Source organism: Eucyclogobius newberryi, unplaced genomic scaffold (genome assembly GCF_026437365.1).
Source record: "Eucyclogobius newberryi isolate DKJ021-1_F unplaced genomic scaffold, fEucNew1.0.hap1 SCAF_13, whole genome shotgun sequence".
In the NCBI taxonomy this organism is placed as follows: domain Eukaryota; kingdom Metazoa; phylum Chordata; class Actinopteri; order Gobiiformes; family Gobiidae; genus Eucyclogobius; species Eucyclogobius newberryi.
Genome location: NW_027315757.1, coordinates 34,216,254 through 34,234,396, shown reverse-complemented (window position 1 = coordinate 34,234,396; position 18,143 = coordinate 34,216,254). Strand labels below are relative to the sequence as shown.

Sequence of the window (18,143 nt, the reverse complement as noted above, 5' to 3'; positions counted from 1 at the left end):
GACCGTTGACCACATTGGGCCGTGACGTTTGTTGGACCGTTGACCACATTGGGCCGTGACGTTTGTTGGACCGTTGACCACATTGGGCCGTGGACGTTTGTTGGACCGTTGACCACATTGGGCCGTGGCGTTTGTTGGACCGTTGACCACATTGGGCCGTGACGTTTGTTGGACCGTTGACCACATTGGGCCGTGGACGTTTGTTGGACCGTTGACCACATTGGGCCGTGGACGTTTGTTGGACCGTTGACCACATTGGGCCGTGGCGTTTGTTGGACCGTTGACCACATTGGGCCGTGACGTTTGTTGGACCGTTGACCACATTGGGCCGTGGACGTTTGTTGGACCGTTGACCACATTGGGCCGTGACGTTTGTTGGACCGTTGACCACATTGGGCCGTGACGTTTGTTGGACCGTTGACCACATTGGGCCGTGACGTTTGTTGGACCGTTGACTACATTGGGCCGTGACGTTTGTTGGACCGTTGACCACATTGGGCCGTGGACGTTTGTTGGACCGTTGACCACATTGGGCCGTGGACGTTTGTTGGACCGTTGACCACATTGGGCCGTGGCGTTTGTTGGACCGTTGACCACATTGGGCCGTGACGTTTGTTGGACCGTTGACCACATTGGGCCGTGGACGTTTGTTGGACCGTTGACCACATTGGGCCGTGGACGTTTGTTGGACCGTTGACCACATTGGGCCGTGGCGTTTGTTGGACCGTTGACCACATTGGGCCGTGACGTTTGTTGGACCGTTGACCACATTGGGCCGTGGACGTTTGTTGGACCGTTGACCACATTGGGCCGTGACGTTTGTTGGACCGTTGACCACATTGGGCCGTGACGTTTGTTGGACCGTTGACCACATTGGGCCGTGACGTTTGTTGGACCGTTGACCACATTGGGCCGTGGACGTTTGTTGGACCGTTGACCACATTGGGCCGTGACGTTTGTTGGACCGTTGACTACATTGGGCCGTGACGTTTGTTGGACCGTTGACCACATTGGGCCGTGACGTTTGTTGGACCGTTGACCACATTGGGCCGTGGACGTTTGTTGGACCGTTGACCACATTGGGCCGTGACGTTTGTTGGACCGTTGACTACATTGGGCCGTGACGTTTGTTGGACCGTTGACCACATTGGGCCGTGGACGTTTGTTGGACCGTTGACCACATTGGGCCGTGGACGTTTGTTGGACCGTTGACCACATTGGGCCGTGGCGTTTGTTGGACCGTTGACCACATTGGGCCGTGACGTTTGTTGGACCGTTGACCACATTGGGCCGTGGACGTTTGTTGGACCGTTGACCACATTGGGCCGTGGACGTTTGTTGGACCGTTGACCACATTGGGCCGTGGCGTTTGTTGGACCGTTGACCACATTGGGCCGTGACGTTTGTTGGACCGTTGACCACATTGGGCCGTGGACGTTTGTTGGACCGTTGACCACATTGGGCCGTGACGTTTGTTGGACCGTTGACCACATTGGGCCGTGACGTTTGTTGGACCGTTGACCACATTGGGCCGTGACGTTTGTTGGACCGTTGACCACATTGGGCCGTGGACGTTTGTTGGACCGTTGACCACATTGGGCCGTGACGTTTGTTGGACCGTTGACTACATTGGGCCGTGACGTTTGTTGGACCGTTGACCACATTGGGCCGTGGACGTTTGTTGGACCGTTGACCACATTGGGCCGTGGCGTTTATTGGACCGTTGACCACATTGGGCCGTGGACGTTTGTTGGACCGTTGACCACATTGGGCCGTGGACGTTTGTTGGACCGTTGACCACATTGGGCCGTGGCGTTTATTGGACCGTTGACCACATTGGGCCGTGACGTTTGTTGGACCGTTGACCACATTGGGCCATGACGTTTGTTGGACCGTTGACCACATTTGGCCGTGGACGTTTGTTGGACCGTTGACCACATTGGGCCGTGACGTTTGTTGGACCGTTGACCACATTGGGCCGTGGACGTTTGTTGGACCGTTGACCACATTGGGCCGTGGACGTTTGTTGGACCGTTGACCACATTGGGCCGTGGACGTTTGTTGGACCGTTGACCACATTGGGCCGTGGCGTTTGTTGGACCGTTGACCGCATTGGGCCGTGACGTTTGTTGGACCGTTGACCACATTGGGCCGTGGACGTTTGTTGCACCGTTGACCACATTGGGCCGTGGCGTTTGTTGGACCGTTGACCACATTGGGCCGTGGCGTTTGTTGGACTGTTGACCACATTGGGCCGTGACGTTTGTTGGACCGTTGACCACATTGGGCCGTGGACGTTTGTTGAACCGTTGACCACATTGGGCCGTGGACATTTGTTGGACCGTTGACCACATTGGGCCGTGGCGTTTGTTGGACCGTTGACCACATTGGGCCGTGGACGTTTGTTGGACCGTTGACCACATTGGGCCGTGGACGTTTGTTGGACCGTTGACCACATTGGGCCGTGGACGTTTGTTGGACCGTTGACCACATTGGGCCGTGACGTTTGTTGGACCGTTGACCACATTGGGCCGTGGACGTTTGTTGGACCGTTGACCACATCCGTGACGTTTGTTGGACCGCTGACCACATTGGGCCGTGGCGTTTGTTGGACTGTTGACCACATTGGGCCGTGACGTTTGTTGGACCGTTGACCACATTGGGCCGTGGACGTTTGTTGAACCGTTGACCACATTGGGCCGTGGACATTTGTTGGACCGTTGACCACATTGGGCCGTGGCGTTTGTTGGACCGTTGACCACATTGGGCCGTGGCGTTTGTTGGACTGTTGACCACATTGGGCCGTGGCGTTTGTTGGACTGTTGACCACATTGGGCCGTGGCGTTTGTTGGACCATTGACCACATTGGGCTGTGGCGTTTGTTGGACCGTTGACCACATTGGGCCGTGGCGTTTGTTGGACCGTTGACCACATTGGGCCGTGGACGTTTGTTGGACCGCTGACCACATTGGGCCGTGGACGTTTGTTGGACCGCTGACCACATTGGGCCGTGTACGTTTGTTGGACCGCTGACCACATTGGGCCGTGGACGTTTGTTGGACCGCTGACCACATTGGGCCGTGGCGTTTGTTGGACCGTTGACCACATTGGGCCGTGGACGATTGTTGGACCGTTGACCACATTGGGCCGTGGACGTTTGTTGGACCGTTGACCACATTGGGCCGTGACGTTTGTTGGACCGTTGACCACATTGGGCCGTGACGTTTGTTGGACCGTTGACCACATTGGGCCGTGGACGTTTGTTGGACCGTTGACCACATTGGGCCGTGGCGTTTGTTGGACCGTTGACCACATTGGGCCGTGACGTTTGTTGGACCGTTGACCACATTGGGCCGTGACGTTTGTTGGACCGTTGACCACATTGGGCCGTGACGTTTGTTGGACCGCTGACCACATTGGGCCGTGGACGTTTGTTGGACCGTTGACCACATTGGGCCGTGAACGTTTGTTGGACCGCTGACCACATTGGGCCGTGGCGTTTGTTGGACCGTTGACCACATTGGGCCGTGGCGTTTGTTGGACCGTTGACCACATTGGGCCGTGGACGTTTGTTGGACCGTTGACCACATTGGGCCGTGGCGTTTGTTGGACCGTTGACCACATTGGGCCGTGGCGTCTGTTGGACTGTTGACCACATTGGGCCGTGGCGTTTGTAGGACCGTTGACCACATTGGGCCGTGGCGTTTGTTGGACTGCTGACCACATTGGGCCGTGGCGTTTGTTGGACCGTTGACCACAATGGGCCGTGGCGTTTGTTGGACCGTTGACCACAATGGGCCGTGGCATGGTGTGAAGACTTTGGAATGTGGCGGCGCTCGGCTGCTTTTGTGTTGAAACAGCTCCGAGCAAACGCCTCAATTAAAGGATTTGGACTCGGCGGAGGCTCTGTTTTTGGGCGTCTGTGAGAGAAATGTCTTTATAATTCACAGTAAAACACATCGGCCGCTGGGGAAACAAGTTAAATGTGCTTTTAACACCCTGGGAGTGTAAAATGTGCAGATATCTGGCATTAGACACTATCACAAGGGTTCCTGTCCCTGAAAGTCTTTCCCGGTTCAGATCAGAACAACATTAGGACAAAGAGCTGTTTGTGGAGCGTCCTCATGTGATTTGATGGGAAATAATACATATTCTTAGCAGCGTCCCATCGATCTAAAGGAGACGGTGTGGACAGGACGCTCCGCTTCAAAATGGCACGACTTATACACGATGTAATAAAGATATGATAATATAACAGCCCCTGGCAGTGGGCGGAGTCTGTGGCAGTAATGTCATTATGATGTTTTTCATTAGCAGACAAGTTGGAGATTTAAGATAATTGTGGCTGTCTGGTGGTGTAGTGGTTTAGGGCGCTGCACATAGACCTCGATGATGTGGGCGGGGCAACCCTTAACCCATTTTAACCCATTCTCACCCTAACCCTGTATCTCCTGCGTTGCAACAATGAAATGTCCCCATGTGTGGACAATAAAGGAATATCTTATCTTATCTTGCACTAATCCTTTCTTTTTGCCCCCAGTGTGTTCCACACAGTTCACACCTGCTGCAGTTACACAGAGTGGATGAGTGATGAGGGCGTGGCCCGGATCAGTCTCATTGCACATAGAGCTTGACTCTCCAGGTGAGGCCCACACGCCCAAAGCCCAATCTGGTCCGACCACATTCTGCTTTGTCTCCACTTCTGACGGTGTCTAACTCCTACTTCACCGTGTTCACCGGCCACAGCACCTGCACCTGCACCTGCCTCAGACATGACTGTGGTGCTGACGGGACGTCTTATGTCTTATGTCTTATGGTTGGAGAAGTGTGCGGTGTGTGCACTTTTATGATGTATCGTGGTGTTTTCATAAAAGAACAAACAACATATGATTAATCCGCACCTTCTATTGTGTTGCTACAGGAACGACTTGATCGACTCTGAAGCGTTCCCTTTTCTTTGTCCGCTCTAGAAAACTGGAAGAAGCTAAAGTCGGGGAAATGTTCTCTCCAGCGTTTATTAGCATTTGACGTTTGTTACTCGAGCTGAATAAATGTGACCTCCTTTAGTGGCCCTAAAGTGGACAATTACCTGTGCTCCAGCCTGTTATTATCCAGCTTCACCTGCCCAAAGCCCCAGCTTCACCTGCCCAAAGCCCCTGACAAGATAATATATGACTAACACGTGTTTGTCAAGATGACGAAGAGATCAGTGGATTTTCACAAAGCGACTGACCTCAGAGTCTCATTCCACGAAGAGGACTCAGTGTGTCTGGTGTGTTCTGGTAATACTCGAGTACTAGAGTCATTGAGCTACTTTCTGTGTAGCATGTAGCTCAAGAAAAACAGGAAATCTCTACACAATAAATCATCAGCAGCCGTCCACAAACTGGCACAGGTCTGAAGGTGTCGAAATGTATTCCTCCTTTACTATTTTATGGACTTGCACAAACACTGTTTTTCATGTGTAATCCAGAGAAAATATACTTTCACAAACACTTGTCAGTGTTTATTGTTTTCTGATGTCGTCTTAAACTGTCCCGTGTGAATACAACTTATCCTGACATACAACAATGAACATTGCTTCATAGTTTTTACACTTTTAACCACATTCTTGTCATTCTGAAATGTCTAAAAGTCAAGAAACAGACACAAATGATGCCTTCAATATATTTATTCATGTTTATTGTCTAATGTCTAACTAGATTCATATTTGAACTTGAGGTTCGATACAGAAATAACTCTTGGATTGGGCACTTTAGTTTACATAATGCTGTGGCTGTTACAAATAAGAAATATTAACTAAACACACAAAACACACTAAACACACAAAGCACACGAAACACACGAAACACATTAAACACATTAAAACACATTAAACACATTGAACACATTAAACACATTAAAACACATTAAACACATTAAACACATTGAACACATTAAACACATTAAACACATTAAAACACATTAAACACACTAAACACATTAAACACATTAAACACATTAAACACATTAAAACACATTAAACACATTAAACACATTAAACACATTAAACACATTAAAACACATTAAACACATTAAACACATTAAACACATTAAACACATTAAACACATTAAAACACATTAAACACATTAAACACATTAAACACATTAAACACATTAAACACATTAAAACACATTAAACACATTAAACACACTAAACACATTAAACACACTAAACACATTAAACACATGAAACACACTAAACACATTAAACACATTAAACACATTAAAACACACTAAACACATTAAACACATTGAACACATTAAACACACTAAACACATTAAACACATGAAACACACTAAACACACGAAACACATTAAACACATTAAAACACACTAAACACATTAAACACACTAAACACATTAAACACATTAAACACATTAAAACACATTAAACACACTAAACACATTAAACACATTAAACACATTAAACACATTAAAACACATTAAACACATTAAACACATTAAACACATTAAACACATTAAACACATTAAAACACATTAAACACATTGAACACATTAAACACATTAAACACACTAAACACATTAAACACATGAAACACACTAAACACATTAAACACATTAAACACATTAAACACATTAAAACACACTAAACACACGAAACACATTAAACACACTAAACACATTAAACACATTGAACACATTAAACACACTAAACACATTAAACACACGAAACACATTAAACACACAAAACACATTAAACACATTAAACACACTAAACACACTAAACACACGAAACACATTAAACACACGAAACACATTAAACACATTAAACACACTAAACACACTAAACACACTAAACACACAAAACACATTAAACACACGAAACACATTAAACACATTAAACACACTAAACACACTAAACACACTAAACACACGAAACACATTAAACACATTAAACACACTAAACACATTAAACACACTAAACACATTAAACACATTAAACACACTAAACACACTAAACACATTAAACACATTAAACACATTAAACACACTAAACACACTAAACACATTAAACACACTAAACACATTAAACACACTAAACACACTAAACACATTAAACACATATCATGTGATCATGTCATGTGATCCTGCTGAGAACAGCTTTAGTCCCAGTTTAAGTGATCAATGTGTCGACTTGACCATGAATTCTCTGAAGTCTGCTCTTGACGTTGTAGCGCCGTTAAAACAGAAGGTCATTAGGCCAAAGCGCGCCTCCCCATGGTACAACCAAGAACTGCGTTCACATAAACAAAGAGTTAGAAAGTTAGAGGGATTATTTCGTCGCTCTCACACCGAAGAATCCCTAAAAGCATGGAAAAGTTGCCTGCTGTCCTATAAGCAGGCTCTGCGTAAGGCCCAAACCAGATATTATTCAAATCTAATAGAAGTCAACAAAAGTAACACTAAATTCCTTTTCAGCACTGTAGCTAGGCTAACAAACTGTCACAGTGCAGTAGAGCCCTCAATCCCAGCTACACTTAGCTCTGATGATTTCCTCCTATTTTTTAACAATAAAATAAAAACAATCAGAGATAAATTAGATGAAATTACCCCCGCTATTAGCCCTGAACTAGCCCAAGCTGTAAATCTAACGTCTCATATACATCCACCTGTAAACTTAGAAAGGTTCACAGCTGTTGATCAAGCAGAGATAACTTCAGCCATTATGTCCTCTAAAAGCTCAACTTGTGTCCTAGACCCCATTCCAAGCAGACTCCTCAAAGACATTCTCCCCCTAATTATAGACCCTATTCTTAATATAATAAATACTTCACTCCAAAGTGGCTATGTTCCACAGTCCTTCAAACATGCAGTCATTAAACCTCTTCTGAAAAAGCCTAATCTAGATCCTGACCTATTGGTAAACTACAGACCTATTTCAAATCTTCCCTTCGTCTCTAAAATCCTTGAAAAAGTTGTAGTAAAACAGCTTTGTCGCCACCTGCAGGACAATAACTTATTTGAAGTTTTCCAGTCAGGGTTCAGAGCCCACCACAGCACTGAAACTGCACTAGTTAAAGTCACAAATGATTTGTTATTAGCCGCTGACGATGGACTGGTCTCAATCCTGGTTCTGTTGGACCTCAGCGCAGCGTTTGACACCATCGACCACAACATTCTACTGCAGAGGTTAGAATGTGATGTAGGTGTTGGAGGAACAGCCCTCAGCTGGTTTAAATCCTATCTATCTGATAGGTTCCAATTTGTTAATGTAAACCAGAGCTCCTCACCAAGCTCTAAAGTAATTTACGGTGTGCCACAGGGTTCGGTACTCGGTCCAATTCTGTTTACTCTTTATATGCTGCCATTAGGCAACATTATCAGGTCACATGACATTAACTTCCACTGCTCTGCAGACGACACTCAGCTGTATTTATCAATGAAACCTGATCAGAGCGATCAAGTAGACAGACTTAGTACTTGTGTGAAGGAGATAAAAACCTGGATGACACTAAACTACCTGCTTCTTAACCCTGAAAAAACCGAGGTCATTGTGCTTGGCCCTAAGCATCTACGAGACGCTCTATCTGAGCAGATAGTCACACTGGACAATGTCAGTGTAGCCTCCAGTTCTACTGTAAGAAACCTTGGAGTCTTATTTGACCAGGAGCTCTCATTTAAAGCTCATATAAATCAAGCCTGTAAAACAGCCTATTTCCATTTGCGCAACATCGCCAAAATCAGAAGAATCCTGCCTAAAAGTGATGCCGAAAAACTTATCCATGCATTTGTAACGACTAGATTAGACTACTGTAACTCCCTGCTTGCAGCGTGTCCTAAAAGCTCCATAAAAAGCTTTCAACTGGTTCAAAATGCAGCAGCAAGATTACTAACAGGAACAAAAAGAAGAGAGCACATTACGCCGGTGCTGAAGTCTCTTCACTGGCTCCCCGTCAAGTTTAGAATCACATTTAAAATTCTACTCTTGACCTACAAAGCCATAAATGACATGGCCCCATCCTACCTCAAAGATGCTATAGAACCATATCATCCAAACAGAGCTCTTCGCTCTCAGAATGCTGGCCTTCTGGTGGTGCCAAGAGTCTCTAAAAGTACTGTAGGAGGTAGAGCGTTTAACTATCAAGCTCCTGTGTTATGGAATCAGCTCCCGACCCATGTTAAATATGCTGACACAGTCTCTTCATTTAAGTCCAGGCTTAAAACGTTCCTCTTCGAAATCGCTTATGGTCAGACTAGTTAGGAACAGAAACATAAACCCACAGCTTTAGCTACGCTGCCCTAGGAGCAACTATGCTGGGGGAAGTATGACAGCTTGAGCACTATCCTCTTCTTCTTCTGACTACTTATGCTATCAAACAATATTTATTTTTTGATTCCACTTGCAAACTGTTCACCGCCTTCTTTTCTTTCTCTCACTCCTGAGGACCTGTGGACCCAGATGCCCCTCCCCTGGTGAAGTGGTCCCTGCCCTGTGTGGACGGTCCCTCATCTGCCTGAAGAGTGGGTCCAGCTCGCCTCAGTCGGTCCCTCATCTGCCTGAAGAGTGGGTCCAGCTCCAGTCTCCTCGTGTCCGTCTGTCCGTCTGTGAGAGTCGGATCTCTCCTTCACTGGAACTCCTCCAGGTTTCTACGCTTTTTTCCCAAAGAGGTTTTTTGTAGTTTTTCCTGGCACAGAAGGAGAGTCTAAGGACGGAGGACCCTGGGACATCGTCCCTCGCCACCACAGACATTGTTGATTCATTTCTCCCTGTGGCCCTCAGAGGCAACTGTTGTTGTGATTTTGGGCCTTACAAAAATAAATTGATTTGATTTGATTTGATTTTGACATTAAACACACTAAACACATTAAACACATTAAACACATTAAACACACGAAACACATTAAACACACTAAACACATTAAACACATTAAACACACTAAACACATTAAACACATTAAACACATTAAACACATTAAACACATTAAACACATTAAACACACGAAACACATTAAACACACTAAACACATTAAACACATTAAACACAATAAACACATTAAACACATTAAAACACATTAAACACATTAAACACTCTAAACACATTAAACACATTAAACACATTAAAACACATTAAAACACATTAAACACACTAAACACATTAAACACACTAAACACATTAAACACATGAAAACACATTAAACACATTAAACACACGAAACACATTAAACACATTAAACACAATAAACACATTAAACACATTAAAACACATTAAACACATTAAACACATTAAACACACGAAACACATTAAACACACTAAACACATTAAACACATTAAACACACTAAACACATTAAACACATTAAACACATTAAACACATTAAACACATTAAACACATTAAACACACGAAACACATTAAACACACTAAACACATTAAACACATTAAACACAATAAACACATTAAACACATTAAAACACATTAAACACATTAAACACTCTAAACACATTAAACACATTAAACACATTAAAACACATTAAAACACACTAAACACATTAAACACATTAAACACAATAAACACATTAAACACATTAAAACACATTAAACACATTAAACACACGAAACACATTAAACACACGAAACACACGAAACACATTAAAACACACTAAACACATTAAACACATTAAAACACATTAAAACACATTACACATGAAACACACTAAACACTCTAAACACATTAAACACATTAAACACATTAAAACACATTAAAACACATTAAACACACTAAACACATTAAACACACTAAACACATTAAACACATTAAAACACATTAAACACACTAAACACATTAGACACACTAAACACATTAAACACATTAAAACACATTTAAACAAATTAAACACATTAAACACATTAAACACACCAAACACACTAAACACACAAAACACACGAAACACACGAAACACGTTAAACACATTAAAACACATTAAACACACTAAACACATTAAACACACTAAACACATTAAACACATTAAAACACATTAAACACACTAAACACATTAGACACACTAAACACATTAAACACATTAAAACACATTTAAACAAATTAAACACATTAAACACATTAAACACACCAAACACACTAAACACACAAAACACACGAAACACACGAAACACGTTAAACACATTAAAACACATTAAACACACTAAACACATTAAACACACTAAACACATTAAACACATTAAAACACATTAAAACACATTAAACACACTAAACACATTAAACACACTAAACACATTAAACACATTAAAACACATTAAACACACTAAACACATTAGACACACTAAACACATTAAACACATTAAAACACATTTAAACAAATTAAACACATTAAACACATTAAACACACCAAACACACTAAACACACAAAACACACGAAACACACGAAACACGTTAAACACATTAAAACACATTAAACACACTAAACACATTAAACACACTAAACACATTAAACACATTAAAACACATTAAAACACATTAAACACACTAAACACATTAAACACACTAAACACATTAAACACATTAAAACACATTAAACACACTAAACACATTAGACACACTAAACACATTAAACACATTAAAACACATTTAAACAAATTAAACACATTAAACACATTAAACACACCAAACACACTAAACACACAAAACACACGAAACACACGAAACACGTTAAACACATTAAAACACATTAAACACACTAAACACATTAAACACACTAAACACATTAAACACACTAAACACATGAAACACACTAAACACATTAAACACATGAAACACACTAAACACATTAAACACACTAAACACATTAAACACATGAAACACACTAAACACATTAAACACATTAAAACACATTAAACACATTAAACACACTAAACACATTAAACACATTAAACACATTTAAACAAATTAAACACATTAAACACATTAAACACACTAAACACATTAAACACACTAAACACATTAAACACATGAAACACACTAAACACATTAAACACATGAAACACACTAAACACATTAAACACATTAAAACACATTAAACACACTAAACACACTAAACACATTAAACACATTAAACACATTTAAACAAATTAAACACATTAAACACATTAAACACACTAAACACACTAAACACACTAAACACACTAAACACATTAAACACACTAAACACATTAAACACTGGACAGTTACTAAGGAACTCTCCACTCTGTGTGAAGTCTCATATCCACCATATTCTCCCTCCATCTCCTTTGCTTTTAGTCCCTCCCTTGATTTCCTTCTCTCAAAAGCTAACTTGAACTCTTGTAACCCACTGCCACCTTTGCCATGGCAACCAGCAGCATTCTTTCTTGTTGAAACTCCTTCCTCAGCAACAAGAGCCGGAAAAGAGATCTACGAGGGAGTCGACCGGGGAGAAAACCGCATCACTCTGTTATGTAGTGCTGCCACTGTTTACATGCACACAGTACTATGATTACGCCCCGGCTGCAGTCTGTTGCCATGACGACGGCGGTACACAGCGCGTGTCCGGAGTTATGGGAGTCCCGCTTTAGCTCGCCCCGCCCCCCTCAAGCCCCAGTGAGTCGCCCAGAACGTCGAAAAAGGATCAGCCGGAAGAAAAAAGACATGAGCGCAAATGTCCATCAGATGTGGAAGTCAATTTAGCACGTGTGTGAGTGAAGGGGGAGGGGTCTGGGGAGAGGGAAGACTGTCATGGAGGGTGGAGAGAGGGTGGAGGAGGAGAGACGTGACAGAGAGGGGTGTGGACAAAAGAGGCAGGGCAAAAGAGGGCGGATGGGTAACTTCTACGGATGTACATTTAGACTGGAAAGTTAGTATCTGTGAGTAGTAGAGGGATTTAGACTCGAGAGGAGGCAGACACCAAGCAAAAAAGTGAGTATTTCTTTTTACTCTTTTCAATCATACATTCAATCTCTGCATGAACAATTAACAGTGACTATAACTGCAACATTAAAGTCACATTCAGAAGCCAAGGCGGCGCTGGAAGCAGAAAAACACTCTCGTCAGTTACTTTTATTGTGGGGTTATTTTCACCGGCTAAAGTTCGGTCGCCTTGGAAGACGTGTTTATTTTCCATGTGCAAAAACCACATGATTACCTCCATGTGCACTTCTTGGACTGCTCCCATTCACACCACACAGTTACAGTCCAGAGCAGGCCACACTGGAGCCACAGCTCTGCAGATCTGAGAGTTTACATCGATTTGAAGTCAGGGACGTGGTCAGCACATTGTAGAAGTATGAGTAAAGTATGAGTAAAGTATGAGTAAAGTATGAGTAAAGTAGTCTTTGGTTGTCTTGGGTTATGAGGGAATAATCAGCCATGGACCCAACCCTGACCACTCCTTATTCCACGTCTGAGCAGCTCCAGATTCACCTCCACAACACAAGCGGCAAATCAAGTTTTTGCTTGAGTTGTTTTTGGAGCATAATCCATATTGTTTGATTTCAAAGGAATTGTTCAACTCAAACGTGACCTCAGAATGGACGCTAGAACTCTTGTCCCATCTCTGAGACTAAAGTGGGACAATAACGTCTCTCCCTGATCTAATGGGAACATGTACGTTGGAAAACGGCAGGTGTCGTGTTGTAGTGGGAACGACTGTGTGTGAATGACCTCACAATGGTGGGACAGGGTGTGGGCCCCTGAGTCAGGTATTCTTGGCAGTTATTTTAAGGAGTGGCGTGTATTTTGACAGCACTATAGACATGCCTGAACTCATCTGCACTGAATTGACTTCCCTCCACTCAACGTCTCTCATTCCAACTGACAATTGAAGGCAATAGTTTAACTTTTATTGCACAAATGTCGCCAGTGTTTACCTTTTATTTGAACGAGCGACTGCTGCATCCTATTTGCAAAGTTTGGGTTGAGAGCGTGCGTGTCGGAGTCATTAGAAGTTGGGAAGCCACACCCTGACTCGATGCCCATTCCATGCGTTTAGAAAATGCGTCACAATAATGTCTTCTGCTCTGTGCACAGATGTGAGGTGTGGAGCGCTCTCTGTGTGCGTTCCACCCGCACCGAGCCTTGCAGTCATTCTGTGCAGTCAGTTGCAAAGTGGTTTGACATGTTTCGTGTCTTTTCTCTCACCAGCGACGCCACCATGCTGATTCTTCTCGTCGCCATCTTTTCCCTTCACGTCATCGCCATCATCCTCCTCTTGGTGGCCACGATTGACAATGTAAGGACGGCCGATCATCTCGTTCGAACCTAAAGACGTAGCGCACCAGGGCCAATCGGGTTTGAACATGAGCGCACAGAAAGGTGTTGATGGAGGGCGCGGTGGTGAAAGAGGGTTTCTGCTTCACCTTCTGTCGGCGCTCAGAGCCTCATTCCTCCCGCTCAGCACTTGCTCTGATCTACAGCTGAATAGTTCACATTTCTGGTTGACAGATTGTGTCACAGATGGAAGTGACGTTTCAGCTTGAACATGAAATAAGTTGGATTCCTTTGTTCGTACTATTCACCACAAATATGTAAAGTACCGTGTATCTTCTTCTTCTAGGCCTGGTGGGTGGCTGACTCCATGTCCACGGATATCTGGGGGCGCTGGATCTTAACAAAAGGCGTGTGGAACTTAACTGACCTGCCCGAAGGCGCTCACTATCCAACGGGTGAGTTTATGAAGTAAATCTGTTTCAAGTGTACACAGAGGCCGCAGTGTTTAAGTTCATGTTTGAGACAAAAGCACAAGACACGGACTGACCACAAACAACGTACAATACACTGACTAACAACGTACAATACACAGACTAACAACGTACAATACACTGACTAACAACGTACAATACACAGACTAACAACGTACAATACACTGACTAACAACGTACAATACACAGACTAACAACGTACAATACACGGACAAACAACGTACAATACACTGACTAACAACGCACAACACACTGACAAACAACGCACAATACACGGACAAACAATGTACAATACACTGACTAACAACGTACAAAACACTGACCAACAACGTACAATACACTGACTAACAATGTGCAATACACGGACTAACAACTTACAATACACTGACAAACAACGTAACAACTTACAATACACTGACTAACAACGTACAATACACTGACTAACAACGTACAATACACTGACAAACAACGTAACAACTTACAATACACTGACTAACAACGTACAATACACTGACTAACAACGTACAATACACTGACTAACAACTTACAATACACGGACTAACAACGTACAATACACTGACTAACAACTTACAATACACGGACAAACAATGTACAATACAGTGACTAACAACGTACAATACACTGACTAACAATGTACAATACACAGACTAACAACTTACAATACACTGACTAACAACGTAACAACTTACAATACACTGACTAACAACGTACAAAACACTGACTAACAACGTACAATACACTGACTAACAACGTACAATACACTGACTAACAACGTACAAAACACTGACTAACAACGTACAATACACTGACTAACAACGTACAATACACTGACTAACAACGTACAAAACACTGACTAACAACGTACAATACACTGACTAACAACGTACAAAACACTGACTAACAACTTACAATACACTGACTAACAACGTAACAACTTACAATACACTGACTAACAACGTACAAAACACTGACTAACAACGTACAATACACTGACTAACAACGTACAAAACACTGACCAACAACGTACAATACACTGACTAACAATGTACAATACACAGACTAACAACTTACAATACACTGACTAACAACGTAACAACTTACAATACACTGACTAACAACGTACAATACACTGACTAACAACGTACAAAACACTGACTAACAACGTACAAAACACTGACTAACAACGTACAATACACTGACTAACAACGTACAATACACTGACTAACAACGTACAATACACTGACTAACAACGTACAAAACACTGACTAACAACGTACAATACACTGACTAACAACTTACAATACACGGACTAACAACGTACAATACACTGACTAACAACGTACAATACACTGACTAACAACTTACAATACACGGACTATCAACGTACAATACACTGACTAACGACTTACAATACACTGACTAACAACTTACAATACACAGACTAACAACGTACAATACACTGACTAACAACGTACAATACACTGACTAACAACTTACAATACACAGACTAACAACTTACAATACACTGACTAACAACGTACAATACACTGACTAACAACGTACAATACACTAACTAACAACTTACAATACACTGACTAACAACTTACAATGCACTGACAAACAACGTACAATACACTAACAACGTACAATACACTAACTAACAACGTACAATACACTAACAACGTACAATACACTAACAACGTACAATACACTAACTAACAACGTACAATACACTAACAACGTACAATACACTGACTAACAACGTACAATACACTGACTAACAACGTACAATACACTGACTAACAATGTACAATACACTGATAACTAACAACGTACAATACACTGACTAACAACGTACAATACACTAACAACGTACAATACACTAACTAACAACGTACAATACACTAACAACGTACAATACACTGACTAACAACGTACAATACACTGACTAACAACGTACAATACACTGACTAACAACGTACAATACACGGACTAACAACTTACAATACACTGACTAACAACGTACAAAACACTGACCAACAACGTACAATACACTGACCAACAACGTACAATACACTGACTAACAACGTACAATACACTGACTAACAACATACAATACACAATCCAAAGAAAGGGAAACTTTTGAGATGACTCAAAAGGGGTAAAAGTGATGTTAAATCAGCTTCAATCAAACTGAAACAAAATAAATAAATACAAAACACAGTAACAAATGTAGGATTTTCAAAGGTGGGCGTGGCATGGAATATTTTTATGACACTGACTGATACATCTGTAAAGTTTATACCATCAATATCTGTATATTACATGTATAATAGTCTACACAATGATTGATCAAAACTGTGTGTACATTCCACAAATAATCAGAGGTTGGAGAGAACAAAACGCTGTCATTAATAACAGAACTCATAACTAAACTGCAACACAATATTCATAACTGGGAGTGTTTGGAACATCTGAGGTTTCAACATTCTCCACTTACAGCTGATGCCACGATGTCAGCACTTTATTCAGAGCAAAGGAAAACCAGGGCTTTATCTTTTAGCCTATTATAATTATGATTTTGGCATTTCAAATAATTGCATTCCTTGACTTTGCCACATCTCTCTCTGGCTCCCCCTGCAGACTACCTCCAGGCGGTGCAGGCCAGCTCCGTGCTCGCCTGTATATTCTCCATCTTGGGCATCTTTGTGTTCATCGCTCAGCTCTTCACGTTAACCAAGGGCAAGAGGTTCACCATCTCTGGGATCTTCCAGTTCCTCGCCTGTAAGTGACCACGCCCTTCCTCAAAGTACTGTTTCCTGTTGTCATATGTTCATGTTGTGACCCCTCTGACCTTTGACCCAGGCCTGTGCATCATGATCGCAGCCTCCATCTACACCGACCGCTTCCACCTGAACGAGAGCTCAGGCGGTTACGGTCACTCCTTCATCCTGGCCTGGATCGCCTTCGGTCTGACCTTCATCTCCTCCATCGTTTATTTCGTGCTACGTAAAAAGACGGCGTGACGTCGCCACAGCTGAACGCGGAGTATTTTTGAACAAAAGTATTGTTGACGTTACTAAATTAAGAATGATTCATGTTTTAAAACACATGTATATTTAAATTGCCTATTTAGGGGCGACGTTTTAGTAACTGGAAACTGTTACAATATGAAATAAACAGTTACAACATTAAATTTCCAAATCATCAAAGATTAGTTTTGTGCTAATTAGTTTTTAAATTTTTCTCTTGAAAGTGATTAACATTCAAGCATCAGTAAGAATACGTTGTTTGTGATTCGTTAGTATCGTTGTGTTTGTACAATTCTACTGCTCAAAAACAAGTCAGATTATGATTTTATAGTTACATATGTGTGTTATTAAAATGTATGTT

General features: G+C 42.3%; 1 protein-coding gene across 1 annotated transcript; it reads left to right on the top strand.

Moving 5' to 3' along the window:
- The first annotated feature begins 12,814 nt into the window (after positions 1-12,814).
- Positions 12,815-18,093, top strand: LOC140357735 (peripheral myelin protein 22-like). Its single transcript, XM_072442248.1, has 5 exons — positions 12,815-12,948; positions 14,173-14,260; positions 14,585-14,693; positions 17,394-17,534; positions 17,616-18,093. Exons 2-5 carry the CDS (start codon positions 14,183-14,185, stop codon positions 17,774-17,776), a joined length of 489 nt encoding a protein of 162 aa, XP_072298349.1. The 5' UTR covers positions 12,815-12,948; positions 14,173-14,182; the 3' UTR covers positions 17,777-18,093.
- The last annotated feature ends 50 nt before the right edge of the window (positions 18,094-18,143 follow it).

Excerpts from the sequence above, each read along its gene's own strand:
- LOC140357735 (XM_072442248.1), top strand. The coding sequence starts at position 14,183 with ATGCTGATTCTTCTCGTCGCCATCTTTTCCCTTCACGTCATCGCCATC. Across the intron at positions 14,261-14,584 it reads TGGTGGCCACGATTGACAAT|GCCTGGTGGGTGGCTGACTC; the intron begins GTAAGGACGGCC and ends TTCTTCTTCTAG. Across the intron at positions 14,694-17,393 it reads AGGCGCTCACTATCCAACGG|ACTACCTCCAGGCGGTGCAG; the intron begins GTGAGTTTATGA and ends CTCCCCCTGCAG.